We start from the raw sequence: 14,283 nt of genomic DNA, 5'->3' as shown, positions 1-14,283 counted from the left end.
GACTTCTATCGTGATTGGTTTCCAAAGGCCCAGAACGTAATAGAATACATGATCAGTCTTGGCTTTAGAAAGTTTCCTAATAACAGCAGAAACATATGAGAAAGTTTCCTTATAATGGCAGGCTAGCCAGGTAACTGTTACCTAGGCCTTAACAATATGTTTTCTTTAAAAGAAAAAATTTTTAGAGCTGGGCGGTGGTGGCATACACCTTTAATCCCAACACTCAGGAGGCTCTCCCTTTCACTAAGCTTTCTATTTCCCCTAAAAATTGACCAAATTTTTCAGGGTGTGGTGGCACATGCCTTTAATCCCAGCACTTGGGAGGCAGAAGCAGGCAAATCTCTGTGAGTATGAGGCCAACCTGGTGTACAACGTGAGTCTAGGATAGCCAGGGATACACAGAGAAGCCCTGTCTTGACAAAACAAAAACAAAAAACAAAACAAAAGACTAAATTTGAAAAGAAAAATGTTTATTATGTAAACATACTGTGGTACATCAATATTGCAAACCAATGTCAAGAGAGATATGCAGATGATGAAATTCAGAATATACCATATTAACAGAGAGACAGAGAAATTCAGAATATACCATATTAACAGAGAGACAGAGAAATTCAGAATATACCATATTAACAGAGAGACAGAGAATGTTATTTGATTGAAAGCATTAGGCACTCATTTCAGTGAGCTTCAGGAAGGAAAGAGATAGAATCTTGACAAGAGAATCCTCCAGGACTCTTAGAGAAAGCACTTGTGGGTGCCCCATGTCCCCTGGAAGCTGTGTCTTCTCGCCAAGTTCTGGTTTCTCTCTGGCCTCTGCTTGGCCTAACACATCTGTCCTTGTTGAAAAGTCATTTGTCTACCAGTCACCTAGATGGCCACCCAACCCACTTCACATATAAACACGGTCATAGCTCCCCGAAAGGTGCGCCTCGAATCCAGATGTCCAACTCTCAACCCTTCATTTCCTATCAAAGGACTGAGGGCACGGAATTCTCAGGAAAGGGGAGGGTCGGGATAAGTAACCAGAGTCAGCTGAACATACACTGCTCAGAAGTCCCGTGAGGTAGGTTGAACCTCCTAGCTTATAACACTAAGAGGTAGAAAATTAAATTCCCACGTCCTGAGCAGCAGTTAGCACAGGAAGACTTGAACCTGAGTTTGTAAGATGTCAAAGTTCAAGTATGTTGTTTTAGCTACTTAGTCCCCTTCAGCCAGGTCCAGGCTACCACCATCACACCAAACCCAAACAGGTTACTGCCTATTGGAACAAGCCCATGCTTGTCTAGCAGACAGGAAGCAACTGACCCAATTTCAAGGAGACACTCGCTGGAAGGAAGGACTTTTTTTTTTTTTTTTTTTTTTAATTTAAAGAAGGACAACATTCAGGAAAACAGGAAACGGTCCTCAGAGTTCTGAGTCTGAGGCTTCTGGATACTCCTCAGAGGGCAGGAGGGGATCGCACTTAAATGAAATAGCAGGTGTATTTTGAATACACCTGGTATTTCGTGTATATTCCCTTGGGGTCATATTTGTTTTGCTTTATTCTATTAATTTTGTACATTTGTTTATTTATATGTATATGGGGCGTTGGGGCGTGTGTGCGCCACAGTATGAAAGTAAAAGTCCAAGGACAACTTTCAGAAGTCTGTTCTCTCTTTGTATCATGTGGCTTCTGGGATCAAACTCTGATCAGCAGTGTTAGCTGCTCTACCTTGCACTGTCATCTCACCGGCCAGGGCTGTGCTCTCTCTAATTGGGAGACTGTGGAACCTTTAGGAGGTAGGACCTGGCTGTAGGTGGCTGGGGGTGGGTTGTATCCCACCTCCAGGTTAAGGTGCAGTCTTGGTTCCTGGTTCACTGCCACATGAACAGCCTCCGTCTGGCGTTCCCACCACCAGAGTCTGAGCTGCCCTGCCGGGCCTTCCTTGCCTTGAGGGACTGTAGTCTTCTAAACTGTGAGCCAAAATAAATCTCTCCCTCCTTGAGTTGTTTCTGACAGGGAGGCTGGGCACAGTGTGTGAGATGGAACTAAGACACTTGCCAAAAAATCACCACCAGGTGGCCAGAGGACCTTAAAAGACACTCTCTACCTGAAGTGAAGAGTGCAGTGTCCTGAGGTAGCCACCTCTCTTCCATTCCTCTCAGCACTCATTCAGCCCTGGGCCAAACTCAGCTGCCTCAGGAAACACCCTCCCATCCTAGCTTCTGGGGTCAGTCAGGAGATACTATCAAACCACTTCCTCTTGGAAGGGTCAAAAGGACCTTGTTGTACCTGTAGGTGGACAAAGGAGGGCACCATCCTAAACACGATTGCTTCCCCTAAGATCTTCCACGCAATCAGTGAAGAGTCCCCACAACCCCACTCCCCTCTTCCTGTAGCCCCTGGAAGTCACTGCCCAAACTTTAAGTTGCTGCCCCAGTTGAATGAACTGGGCTGCTCAGCGTCTCTCCCCAAGGTCTGGCCCTAGCTGGGATGTCACAATCTGAAGTTCTGGGTGAGTCCATCAACCACAATCCTCTAGTGTTGACCCAAAGATGGGTGAAAAGGAACATTTAAGTTCTGTATTTTCCAGCAACCGGCTCTCTGCAAGGAAGTAACTGCCGTACATGAGTCCACCACGGTCCAAGGAGGGGCTGGCCACAGGCAGAAACCTCTTACCTCTCAGCTCTGTCTGTGAGGTCCATAAAAGAGAAGGCTCTGGGTCTGGTTTTAAAAAGCAGAGATTAATTTTTCAGTGACACGACAGGAGTCTGGTTGACTGGCACTACCACCTCCGTGCACGTGTCACTAGTGGCTCTGGAGCACTTCCGGCTACTGCGCATGCTGTAAAACTTTTCGCTGAGGTGCTTTCGAAACTTCTTGGTAAGAAAGCAGTAGATAACAGGATCTAAGACACAGTTGGTGCTGAGGAGGCAGAGGGTGATTTGATGGGCATCATTGATAGCCTGATGGAAGTTGGTCTGGTAGCCCAACTCCGCTAGGGTCCAGGGCAGCTGGACCACGTGATGAGGCACAAAGCAGATGACAAATACCGCCAAGACCGTGCAGACCATCCACAGTGCCCGGCGCTTCACTTCCGCTTTGCGCTGCTGCCTCACGGGCTGCGTGAGCAACGTGTGGATGATAACCAGGTTGCAGTAGAAGATAAGAAAGAAGACAAGGAAGAAGCAGAAGGCAATAAAGACATGAACAACAAGGATGGGCACACTGTATGGCTCATAATGCTCAAAGCAGCGGGTGATGTTGCCGGAGCCATCCTTATTGGGCACTTGGTTGGTGGAGTCTGTGGCCAGGAAGTAGGATGCAGTAGCCACGATGGATATCCAAATGACCAGGGACAAAGAGATGCCACGCTTGCGGGTGGTGGCCTGAGCAGTCTTGATGGGATAGGCTACTGCCTGGTAGCGGTTGTAAGTGATGACACCTAGAAAGGCCACACTGCAGTAAGTATTGATGAAGAAGAGGCAGCCAGCCAGGTTGCACAGGAATTTGGGTAGAATCCAGTTGCCCTCGTTGTAGTAGTAGACAATCCACAGCGGGAGGGTGATCAAGAAGAGTAAGTCCGCTATAGTGAGATTCACCATAAAGATCTTTATCTCATTTAGTTTCTTGGAAGGGTACAAGTTGGCAAAGACCCATAGCACGTAGCTATTGGCAACCACCCCCAGTATAAAGATAACACTGTAAACAATCGGAAAGAGGGTGTATCGAAACTCAGAATCCACACGAGAGGAGCCATTTTGCTCCATTGCTCTGGGCAGGAAGGGTCACCTGGTCATGGAGCGTTGTATATGTCTGAAAGAACAGTCGAAGACTCTGGTTAGTAAAGAGCCAGGGAGAGATCCCCTCACATCAACAATTCCAAGGCTCCCTGCTACAGTTTGGATGTTGGAGTCCTCTCTAGGATTCATGTTGAAACTTAAACCCCAAGGATTAAGAGGGAGGTGGTGAAGGCAGAGTCTGCATAAACGGTCAGCAGCCTGTAAGATGATTCAACAGGCATCTGTAGCCAAACCTGGTGGTCTGATTGGAACCCCAGGACCCACGTGGTGGAAGGAGAGACCTGAGTTGTGCTAGCTGTCCTCTGACCTCTGACCTCTGTGCGCAGTGTGGTGTAGGCCTCTGTGTGTGAGGTGTGTGTCTGTATGTGGTGTGTGTATGTGGTGTAACTCCACTTCCGGGGGAATCTGATGTTCTCTTTGGCCCTCTACCAGGCACCAAGCACACACATGATACATAGATATGCTGCAGCACTTGTATGCATAAAATAAAGATTTTTTAAAATTCATATTGAAATGAATTTTAGGACAGCATTGTGGTATACACATCTGTGATGGAATGAATTCACTTGAGAAGCAGAAGTAGAAAGATCATCATGGGTTTGAGGCCATCCTGGCCTACAGAGTGTTTTAGGATAACCTAAGCTACATAATAACAGTCTATCTTTTAAAAAAATTTTTTAATCCATTCAACAGACAAAAGAGTTATAGCACAGTGGTCTCTTTTGCTTAACATGCATGTGACCAAGAGTGGGACCTCCTACTCCACCTAAAACCCAACAAACCGAAATTATAAACATCCTTCAAAATGATTGGGCAGTGCCTATTCAAAGTGTCATGGTCATGAAAGACAAAGGAAGACTGAGGGACTGCCAGAGATTATAGGACACTAAATAGCCATGTAGCCTGGCCTGGTGACTCACATATGTAATCCCAGTGCTTGAGAAACTAAAGCAAGAGGATTATAGTGAATATCAGGCCAGCCTGTACTACATAGTAAAGTTGAAGGCTAGCCTGGAGTATAGCATAAGATTTTGTCTCAAAAAAAAAAATCACTCACATGCACACACACACACACACACACACACACACACACACACACTTATAGAAAAGCAGTGGTCAGGATCTCAAATCCCTTCATTTTCCCACCCATCCATTCAACAAATATTTCTATGCCCGACTCTATCAGGCACACTGAAGAGCACAGCAGCAAAGCAGCCCTGCCTTCAACAAGTTTCTCATCCCATGATGGAGGAAAACCTAAAGGAATTCAAACAGACAGGTGATATACAAAGAACAAAAGGGGTGCTAATCTGATGAACAAAAGGCGACCTGGGGGAGCAGGTGGCATTTCTGTGACCGTCTAGAGGAAAAAGGGTGCAAACTCCCCAAGCAGATGCCGTGCACGATGCCAGGACTGAACAGGTAAAGAGCTGGCAGTTTCTAAGAACTGAAGGAAGCCTACCACATATCCCTTACCCTAACCTCCAGCTCTCCAGCTTCCACTCTGCCTGCACCCTGGGTCCCTTCTCATCAGTCTCCAGCTAGAGTGACTTCCCTGGAAGGTCTTCAGAACTATCGAGACCTCACAGATTCAAGCTGCTATCTTGAAGGCTCTTCCATATTCTCTCTCTGTCTCTGTCTCTCTTCCTCTCCCCTCCTCCCCCCTCTCCTTCCCTCTCTTCCTCCCTCCTCTCCTTCCCTCCTTTCCTCTCTTTCTACCTTCTTTCCTTCCCACCCTCCTTCCCAATGCTGATAGAACCTCTGTATACTGCTAGGCAAGGACTCTGCCTCAAAGCTATGTATTCTAGTTAGTTCTCCCAATTTGACACAGCCTAGAGTCATCTGAGAAGACAGCTTCAGTTGAGAAGTTGCCCAGATTGGCCTGTGGAGTATGTCTATGGGGAATTTCTCAACTGTTATTTGATGGAGGAAGGCACAGCCCACCGTGAGTGATACCATCCTCTAGGCAGATGATCCTGAGCTGTATAAAAAGCCAGCAAGCATCCTCCTCCATGGTTCCTGCTGTACTTTTTTGTGAAGTGAGCTCCTTGTGGAAGGTAATGCTCTGTGGAACAGCAAGCTGCTCTCTGCCTTTGGTTTCCTGCTTTGACTTCTTGTGTCTGACGTCCTTCAATGACACACTGGAGTAGGCTAAGTAAACCCATTCCGCATTCCTTTCTAAATTGTTTTTGGTCAGAATATTTTGTTTATTTGTTTGGTTGGTTGATTTTTAGATTTATTTATTTATTTATTTATTTATTTATTTATTTTCTTCTTTCTTTTTTTAGATAGGGTTTCTCTGTCCTAGAACTCAGATCCACCTGCCTCTGCCTCCTGAATACTGGGAGTAAAGCCGTGTGCCACAACTGCCCGGCTAGGTCAGACTCGTTTAGTAAAGGCATTGGGAAGGAAACTAGAACAAGCCACCCCTCCATTCCTTTCTATTTCAACTCATGACTGAGACTTCATCTGAATTTCAGTTCTTCATGGAAGCTGAGCCACCTGTGAGAACCAGAAACTGTCTCTTCTAAATTTATTCCCAGTACCAAGGACTCAAGCACAGCAACAGGCGAGAAGCCTCACTAATGGCATCCATCCCCTCAGGAGCCGTCCGAGGGTAAAACACTCAAAAGATACAAGCACATTTAAGGAAATGTCAGTTGCCATTGAAACCTTTTTGAGAACATTTTTTGCATCTTTGCTCCATTTAGTAGGATAATAATTTCTCTAAATTTTTAAAAAATCTATCCTAGTCTTGAAAAACAAGAAAAAAAATATGTCCTTGAGTCACACTGTGAATTATAATTATATTGCTAATTCTCTTCTTCTCCTCTTTCTCTTATTTCTCTTCCTCTTCCTCCTTCTTCTTCTTCTTGTTTCAAGGCAAGATTTCTCTGTATAGCCCTGACTGTCCTGGAACTCATTCTGTAGACTAGGCTGGCCTTAAACTCAAAAATCCACCTGTCTGTCTGCCTCCTGAGTGCTGGGATTAAAGACGTACATACTTTTAGTCCTGGCACATGGATCACTGTGAGTCAGAGGTCAGCCTGATCTACAGAGCCAGGGGCATAAAGAATTCTCACTGAAGTAAGGGGTCTGAGACCAAGTAGGCAATACTGGGCCCTGGCTCAAACAAACATACAAACAAACTCACAATAATAAAAAACTGCATACATATATAATACTTAATAGAATTTTTAAATGTCTTTGATAAATCGAGAATGTTATCTTTTAAAATATTTATACGTTTGTTTATTTATTTATTTATTATGTGTACCTGTGCACACTAGTGCCATGGTACATGCATATAGGTCAGAAGACTTCTGTAAGTTGGTTCTTTCAGTCCACCACCTGGGACCCAAGGAGCTTACTCAGGTCATATAGCTTCCAGCAGACATTCTTACACCTACCAAGCCATCTGGTCAACCCTGAGGTATCAGTTTTATTAAATCTTAAGGATTTAAACATACATTTTTTTGTTAGTTGGAGTTGTGACACATGCCTGGAACTGCTTCAAGTTCAAGGCCAGCCTGGTCTACAGAGTGACCAGGACAGCCAGGATTATACAGTGGGACCCTGTCCCAAAACAAAAGAGCTGTTAAGAGTTCTTAAGAAGCCTGGAGGTTGTGGTACACACCTTTAATTCCAGCACTCAAGCACCCAGGAGGCAGAGGCAAGAAGATCTCTGTGAGTTCAAGGCCAGCCTGGTCTACAGAGCGACCAGGACAGCCAGAACTACACAGAGAAACCCTGTCTTGGAAAAACAAAGAGTGGTTAAGAGTGCTTGCTGTTCAAGCATGAGACTGTAAGTTTGGATTCCAGCACCCGTGAAAGGTCTTGATGCGGTCCTCACAGACAGTGAAGGTTGGAGACAGGAGGATTGCTGGCCCTGCTGGCTACAAGAAGAGCTGTAAACAACAACATCAACAACAAAAATGTGTCTCCAGGGTTGGCAAGAAATGAAAGAGGACCCCAATATCCTCCTCGAAACACACAAGGGAATGTACCCACATGTGTACACATACCACACACACACACACACACACACACATACTCACACCCCCAAAATAGAAATAAGCCTATAAATAAATCCTTACCCGTGCATACATATTCCTGTAAGCAACCCTAATGAAACTTAGTGGCTTATCAAAGAAACAGAACAAACAGAAAAGCAGACGCCTACTTTCAGAGAGAGTGATTGGGAAGGAGAGCAGATCAGTGGGAGACAGCAAGCCAGAGTAACGAGGTGACAACGGTCTAAATGCCTTATGTACTTACAGGAAATGCTGTAATAAAGCCCATTATTTGGTATTAATTAATGCATACTAATAAAAATATTTGAAATCAAATTTTAAAAACATCAATTATCTGAAAGCACTCTCCCGGCTGCGGCCCTCTGAGCTTATAAGTAAGAGCAGTAACTCTGTATGTGCCAGGCTCTGAGTTCAATCCCCAGCACAAGAAGAAAACAACCTTCCTTTTACCAGCACACCTGCATATGCCAAGCGTTTCCTCACCAAAGCAGCAGCTTGTTGCATACAGAGAATGTGGGCGCCACTCTGAGACCCCAGCTGTTTCCTATTTAATTCAACAGTAAAAGGCTTTGTAAACAACGTACAGAGATGCCACTCTCCCCTACCCCCGTAAACTGTTTGTTTTAGACAGTCCCGATTGTTTTCTGTAAAATGCATCTTATTTGTGTTAAGATAGAATAGCTTTTGTTTCTGTTTTGCTCTGTTTTGGATTGTTTTAGAAATTGTCAACAGGGGGCTGGAGAGATGGCTCAGCGGTTAAGAGCTCTGACTGCTCTTCCAGAGGTCCTGAGTTCAAATCCCAGCAACCACATGGTGGCTCACAACCATCTGTAATGAGATTGGATGCCCTATTCTGGTGTGTCTGAAGACAGCGTACTCATAAATAAAATAAATAAATTTAAAAAAAAAAAAAAAAAAAAAGAAATTGTCAACAGTAATTATTTTTCTCCTGTACCGAAGATTAAACCTGAGGTCTCACACATGCTAGGCAAGATCTCTAATAAGCGGCAACCAGCCCATAAGGTACACAATGGTAGGTATAACAATAGAAACCAGGGGTCTTTGAGACCTTCAATCAGTAAAGACATACCAGAGACCAGAAAATGTGCATATCCCTGTCCCATAGCCTCAGCCCCTTCTTCTGATCCTCTTCTCTGTCCTGCTGGACCCCCTGACTGGGGAGCGATACTCTGGGGTGGGGGGGAGTTCCTGAGGTTGGAAGAACATCTGGTCTACCCCTCAGAGAAGGGCAGGGAGTGGCTGTAGTCCACAGCTGGGTGACTCGTGGAGCTTACTCTGTATCTGTGGGGAAATTATGTCCCTACCCACAACCCACACAGGAAGTACCTTCCTTCTCTTGGGTCTGGCTCTGGTTAGGGGGATGCCCATGACTATCTCTAGAAAATCTCCAGTCAGAGGGCCAGCTCAAGACATGGTGGGCCCTGTCCTGTGTCATGCCTGCACAAGCCCATGGAGAAAGCCTATGGCTAGGTGAGCAATGTACTCACTTCGTTTGCCAAAAGAAGTGCCAACATGTTATCAACCTACATGATGCTTTGCTACAATTGTTTTTCTGTAGTACGGGTAAAAATCCAGGACCTTGCATATGCTGACCAAGCATTCTACGACTGAGGTGTACCCCAAGTTCTCCTTTAGCTCTTCTGGTCTCATTAACTTATCCAGGCAGGAATTGAACTTGGAATTCAGATTTGCTGGGACCCCAAGCCTTCCACACTGTGCCCAGCTCACCCTATGCATTAGATATTGACTTCTTTTCTCTTTGGCTTGTTTCAAGACAGGATTTTTCTGTGTAGCCCGGCTGTCCTGGAACTCGCCCTATAGACCAGGCTGGCCTTGAACTCACAGAGATCCACCTGCCTCTCCTTCCCAAGGGCTTGAGTGCTGGGTTATAGGTGTGCCTGGCTTGGACATTGATTTCTATGCTTATTTCCTTACCAGGATGGAAGCTTCTTGAGAGCAGAGACTAAACCCAGTCTCTTTATTCCCAGTATCTGTGGCCAGGAATAAATGAACCACTAAGCCACTGACAATTTAATAGTAAATGTCAAAAAGAAAATATGTCAGTTTTTCTTGGGGGACAAACTAAGGGTAAAATGGAATGAGAAGAATGGGGTCTCTCCAGCCATGAAGACCTCAGTTTGTATCTGGTTTGTCATTCATAACTTGGCTTTAGGCAAGTGGCTTGACTCTCTGAGCCTTTGTCTTATCCTATGAAAAATCTTAACCACAGGAGCCTGGGATATAGCTCAGTGGGTGGAATGCCACAGGTCTGATGTAGAATCCCCAGGTTTGATCCCCTGTACCACATCAAGATGGACATGCTGATGCATGCTTTTAATCCCAGCACTAATGAGGCAGAGGTAGGTGGGTCTCTGTAAATTCAAGGCCAGCCTGGACTACATATTGAGTTCCAGGACAGTCGGAGCTATGTAGAGAGATCCCGCCTCAAAAAAATGATAAATAAATAAATAAATAAATAAATAAATAAATAAATAAATAAATCTCACACTTCTAACAATGCCCAAAGATGACTACGTGACTAAAACATATCTGAGCCTGGTTGGCCAGGTCTTCCCTCCTCTCCCAGAGGAACTATGGTTATCCAGAAACTCAGGGACTTTCATCCACATACCAGCTCCTCCCAGCTCCAGGCAAGTCTCTAGCGCCTGCCAACACACCTTTCAAACGCTCTGGAAGACTCCTCAGTCCTTAGTCTGCGGCTGGGGCTCCTGTTAGTGCCCAGCCAGTTGCCCCTTGCAGTGTGGTAAATAAACCTTTCTTTCTATTAAAAAAATAATAATAAAAATTTAACTTGGAAAAGCAAGCTGAGGGAATGCACAGACATTTAGAAGGAGGAAGAGGTATGAACCACTCAATTTAAAACTTGGGCACAGTTCCCTGAAGGGTCAAAGCTGAGCCGATTGCCCAGACCCAGCCCTCAGATGGGGGTGGGGTAAACCATGCAGATTAGTGAAATCCTGCCATCTGGCTCTCCATAAAACACCCACTGGAAACACCGGTGGCTCCCAGGGAACCTGAGGAAAAGGTTCCCAGCTAAGACAGTAAGAGAGGAGGAACCATCAGGAATTGGGCAGAAGAAAGAATGTGGTGGTTATTGCCCCAGCATAGACACTGGGCTGGAAAGCTGAGTTCACCAGCAAGCCAGCCCTGTTACTTTGTGGAGTCAGTTGAGGACAAGAGTAGAAATGTCTAAATATTTACAAACTGTAAATCGGACATGCGCAACCTCGTTCCAATCTCTTTCAGTTGCTCACAAACCCTCAGGCAAGAAGATGCATTCGCCAACAGGATTTGGACAAGGAGTAGCAAAGAGGAAAAGCACATACCTTCCGCATGGGCACCGCCACTTGGACCCAAGCACTCCTTTCTTAGTTGAGGGTGTTGGAAAAGAACTTGGGCCCACCCACCTAAACCTGGGACACTGGCCACCCTTCACCAGGGAAATCTCAGGCATTAGTTCTTACCTGGGATCATATATCCTGCACAAATCAGCTTTGTAAAATGGATTTATACCATCTTTTTCCTAGATGAGTCACCTATTGTTCCAGGAGAGAATGTGGGATTAAAAAAACAGGGGCTAGAGGATGGCTCAGCGGTTAAGAGCACTGACTGTTCTTCCAGAGGTCCTGAGTTCAATTTCCAGCAACCACATGGTGGCTCACAACCATCTGTAATGGGATCTGACGCCCTCTTCTGCTGTGTCTGAAGACAGCTACAGTATATGCATATAAATAAAATAAATAAATAAATCTGAAAAGAAAGAATGAATACAGTTCTGTCCATTTTCACAAAGCTGGGAAATGACAAACTGCAACTCTCCAAAGCAGGCTGTAGCCACTGCTAGGAGCCAGCTGCTCCTGGACTAACACATCAGACACTCCCAGATCTGCCCTAAAGCCTGGACAGAGTTCAAATGCCTGTCTCAGGAGTCAGGCAAGGTGGCTCACACCTTCATGCCAGCACTAGAGAGGCAGAGGCAGGAGGATCTCGGTGAACTTGAGCCTGGTCTATATAAGAAGTTCCAGGCCAGCCAGTGCTACCCAGTAAGACTCTGTCTCAACAAAGGAAAACTACCAAATGCCAGCAGAAGAAAATTCCTTCATCCAGGACCCTGCTATTTACACTCTGAAGACAGGAATCAAACAAGCAGAAAGAGGATGAGTTTACTCTACATCAAACTAAGTCCAGCCTGGTAGAGCTGAGGCTGGGTTCCAATCCTCACACACACAGAGTCCCCATGTCCTTATTGGCAATGTGAATACTTGTTTGTTTGTTTGTTTTAGATAGGGTTTCATTACATAGCCTTGGCCAGCCTGAAATTTGCTATGAAAAGGCTGGCCTCAAACTCACAGATATCTTCCTGAAAATTGGTATTAAAGGCATGTACCACGATGTCTGGCTTGCACTATAAGTATTTTTAAATAGGCTTAAAGCCAGGCATGATGGTATACCCCTGTAATGCCAACCCCTGGAAGGCACAGGCAGGAAGAACAGGAGATTAAGGCCAGTCTTGACTTTCTAGCAAATTCAAGGCCTGTCTGAGCTACAGGAGCTATAGTATGAGACCGTCTAAAAAGGGGCTGGAGGTAAAGGAATTGGTCATAATGACACATACCTGTATCTTCAGCAGTCAGGACACTGTGTGCGGTAGGAGGTTTGCCTGTATTCCAAGCCAACCTGGACTACACTATATAGAGCCGTATAGTGAGAGACTGTCTCAAAACAACAACAGCAGAGCCCAGAGCCCGAGTTGGGTTCTCAAGCTGCAGAGCACAAAGAGGAAGAAGGGACTGACTTTACTCGCAGTTACTTCTCCAAAGAAGACATCACAACTGAACCACAAGCGTGTGAAAAGTGTCTACACCAGTCATCATCACAGAAGTACAAAGTGAAACCAACCCCCCCACACCATAGCCACTAACCAAAAATAAAACGGGGGTCTGGGGAGACGGATCTGTGGATAAGGACGTAAGCGCGGTCCCCATCACCCACATTAAGGGTTATGTGGCTCTGAGCATCTATCACCACCCCAGGGAGACGAAGACAGAGGTCACTGACCACCCAGCACAACTGAAGTGATAAGATCCAGGGTCAGCGAGGGCCCTACTCAAAATGTAAGATGAGGAGAAATTGAAGAAGACATTCTGGTGCTTGGATGCTCCAGTGGCGCGGTACTTATAGGACATTCTGGTGCTGCTCCCTGGCCTCTACTGACATATGCATGAGCGTGTGCTCGCTCACACCTGAATGTACACATAAGTAAAGCCAGGCATGGGGCTGGAAAAAATGGTTCAGCAGTAAAGAGCCCTGGATGCTCTTCCAGAAGCCCTTCCCAGCATCCACATCGCCGCTTACAACCATCTGGAACTGCAGTTCCAGAGGATTCCTGCCCTCTTCTGGCCATCATAGGTACTACATCCATGTGGTACATAGAAGCAAAACATACATATACGTAAAATAAAATATATCCTTTTTTTATTTAAAAAGGTGAAGACTAGCAACCAAGGTTACTCTCTAACACTATGCGTGTGTCTACACTCACACGCAAATACACATACATAGCATACATCATAAACACACAGAAAATTTATAAGTTTGTAGACAGAGGTCTAAGGGCTGGAGAGACTACTCAGTGGTTAAAAGCACTTGCTGCTTTTCCAGAGGACCCGTGTTTGGCTCCCAGTGCTCCGGTGACTGCAAATCTAGTTCCAGAAGATCCGACACCCTCTTCTAGCCTCCAAAGGATACCAGGCATGAATGTGGTACATATACATCCAGACAAAAATAGCCATATACAGTAAACAAAATAATTTTTCAAAACTTGGAAGTGGCCGGGCTGTGGTGGCGCACGCCTTTAATCCCAGCACTTGGGAGGCAGAGGCAGGCGGATTTCTGAGTTCGAGGCCAGCCTGGTCTACAGAGTGAGTTCCAGGACAGCCAGGACTATACAGAGAAACCCTGTCTCAAAAAACCAAAACCAAAAACAAAAACAAAACAAAACAAAAAAAACAAAACTTGGAAGTGAGTATAGTGGTGCAGGCCTTTAATCCCAACATGTAGAGGTTTGATCCTTGTGGTTTGAGGCCAGCCTGGTCTACATAGCAATTTCCAGACCAACCAGGAATACACAGTGAGACCTTGTCTGAAATGTGTGTGTATGTGTGTGTACACATACATTTACACATACATATTAACTTATGGGCAAGTGCTATGATTGGAGTGCACCCCTTTCAAAAGGAATGTCGGAATTTAAACCTCATTGTGTGTTAAGCAAAGATGGTTTTGAGGAGCTGGAGCAATGATGGGTCAGTAAATAAAGACATTTGCTGCCAAGCCTGATAACTGGAGATCCACGTGGAAGAAGAAGGAGGAAAAGGAGGAGGAGGAGGAGGAGGAGGAGGAGGAGGAGGAGGAGGAGGAG

The 14,283-nt window shown here is 45.4% G+C and overlaps 1 protein-coding gene across 2 annotated transcripts in view; it reads right to left on the bottom strand.

Moving 5' to 3' along the window:
• Nucleotides 1-449: 449 nt before the first annotated feature.
• Nucleotides 450-14,283, bottom strand: part of Ptafr (platelet activating factor receptor) — a 20,880-nt gene continuing 7,046 nt past the window's right edge. The window contains exons 1-2 of one of the 2 annotated variants that reach the window (XM_028759766.1): nt 12,478-12,617; nt 450-3,799 (exon numbers count right to left, since the gene is read on the bottom strand). In XM_028759766.1, coding sequence (XP_028615599.1) covers nt 2,728-3,753 — 1,026 coding nt within the window. In that variant the 5' untranslated portion in view covers nt 3,754-3,799; nt 12,478-12,617 and the 3' untranslated portion in view covers nt 450-2,727. Of the gene's footprint in view, nt 3,800-12,477; nt 12,618-14,283 lie in introns of those variants that run through there. The other variant, XM_028759767.1, reaches the window with a different exon arrangement.

This window comes from Grammomys surdaster, unplaced genomic scaffold (genome assembly GCF_004785775.1).
Source record: "Grammomys surdaster isolate TR1022 unplaced genomic scaffold, NIH_TR_1.0 126313, whole genome shotgun sequence".
NCBI classification, from domain to species: domain Eukaryota; kingdom Metazoa; phylum Chordata; class Mammalia; order Rodentia; family Muridae; genus Grammomys; species Grammomys surdaster.
Note: the sequence above shows the minus strand (reverse complement) of the source record. Positions and strands in the feature narration are given on the sequence as shown.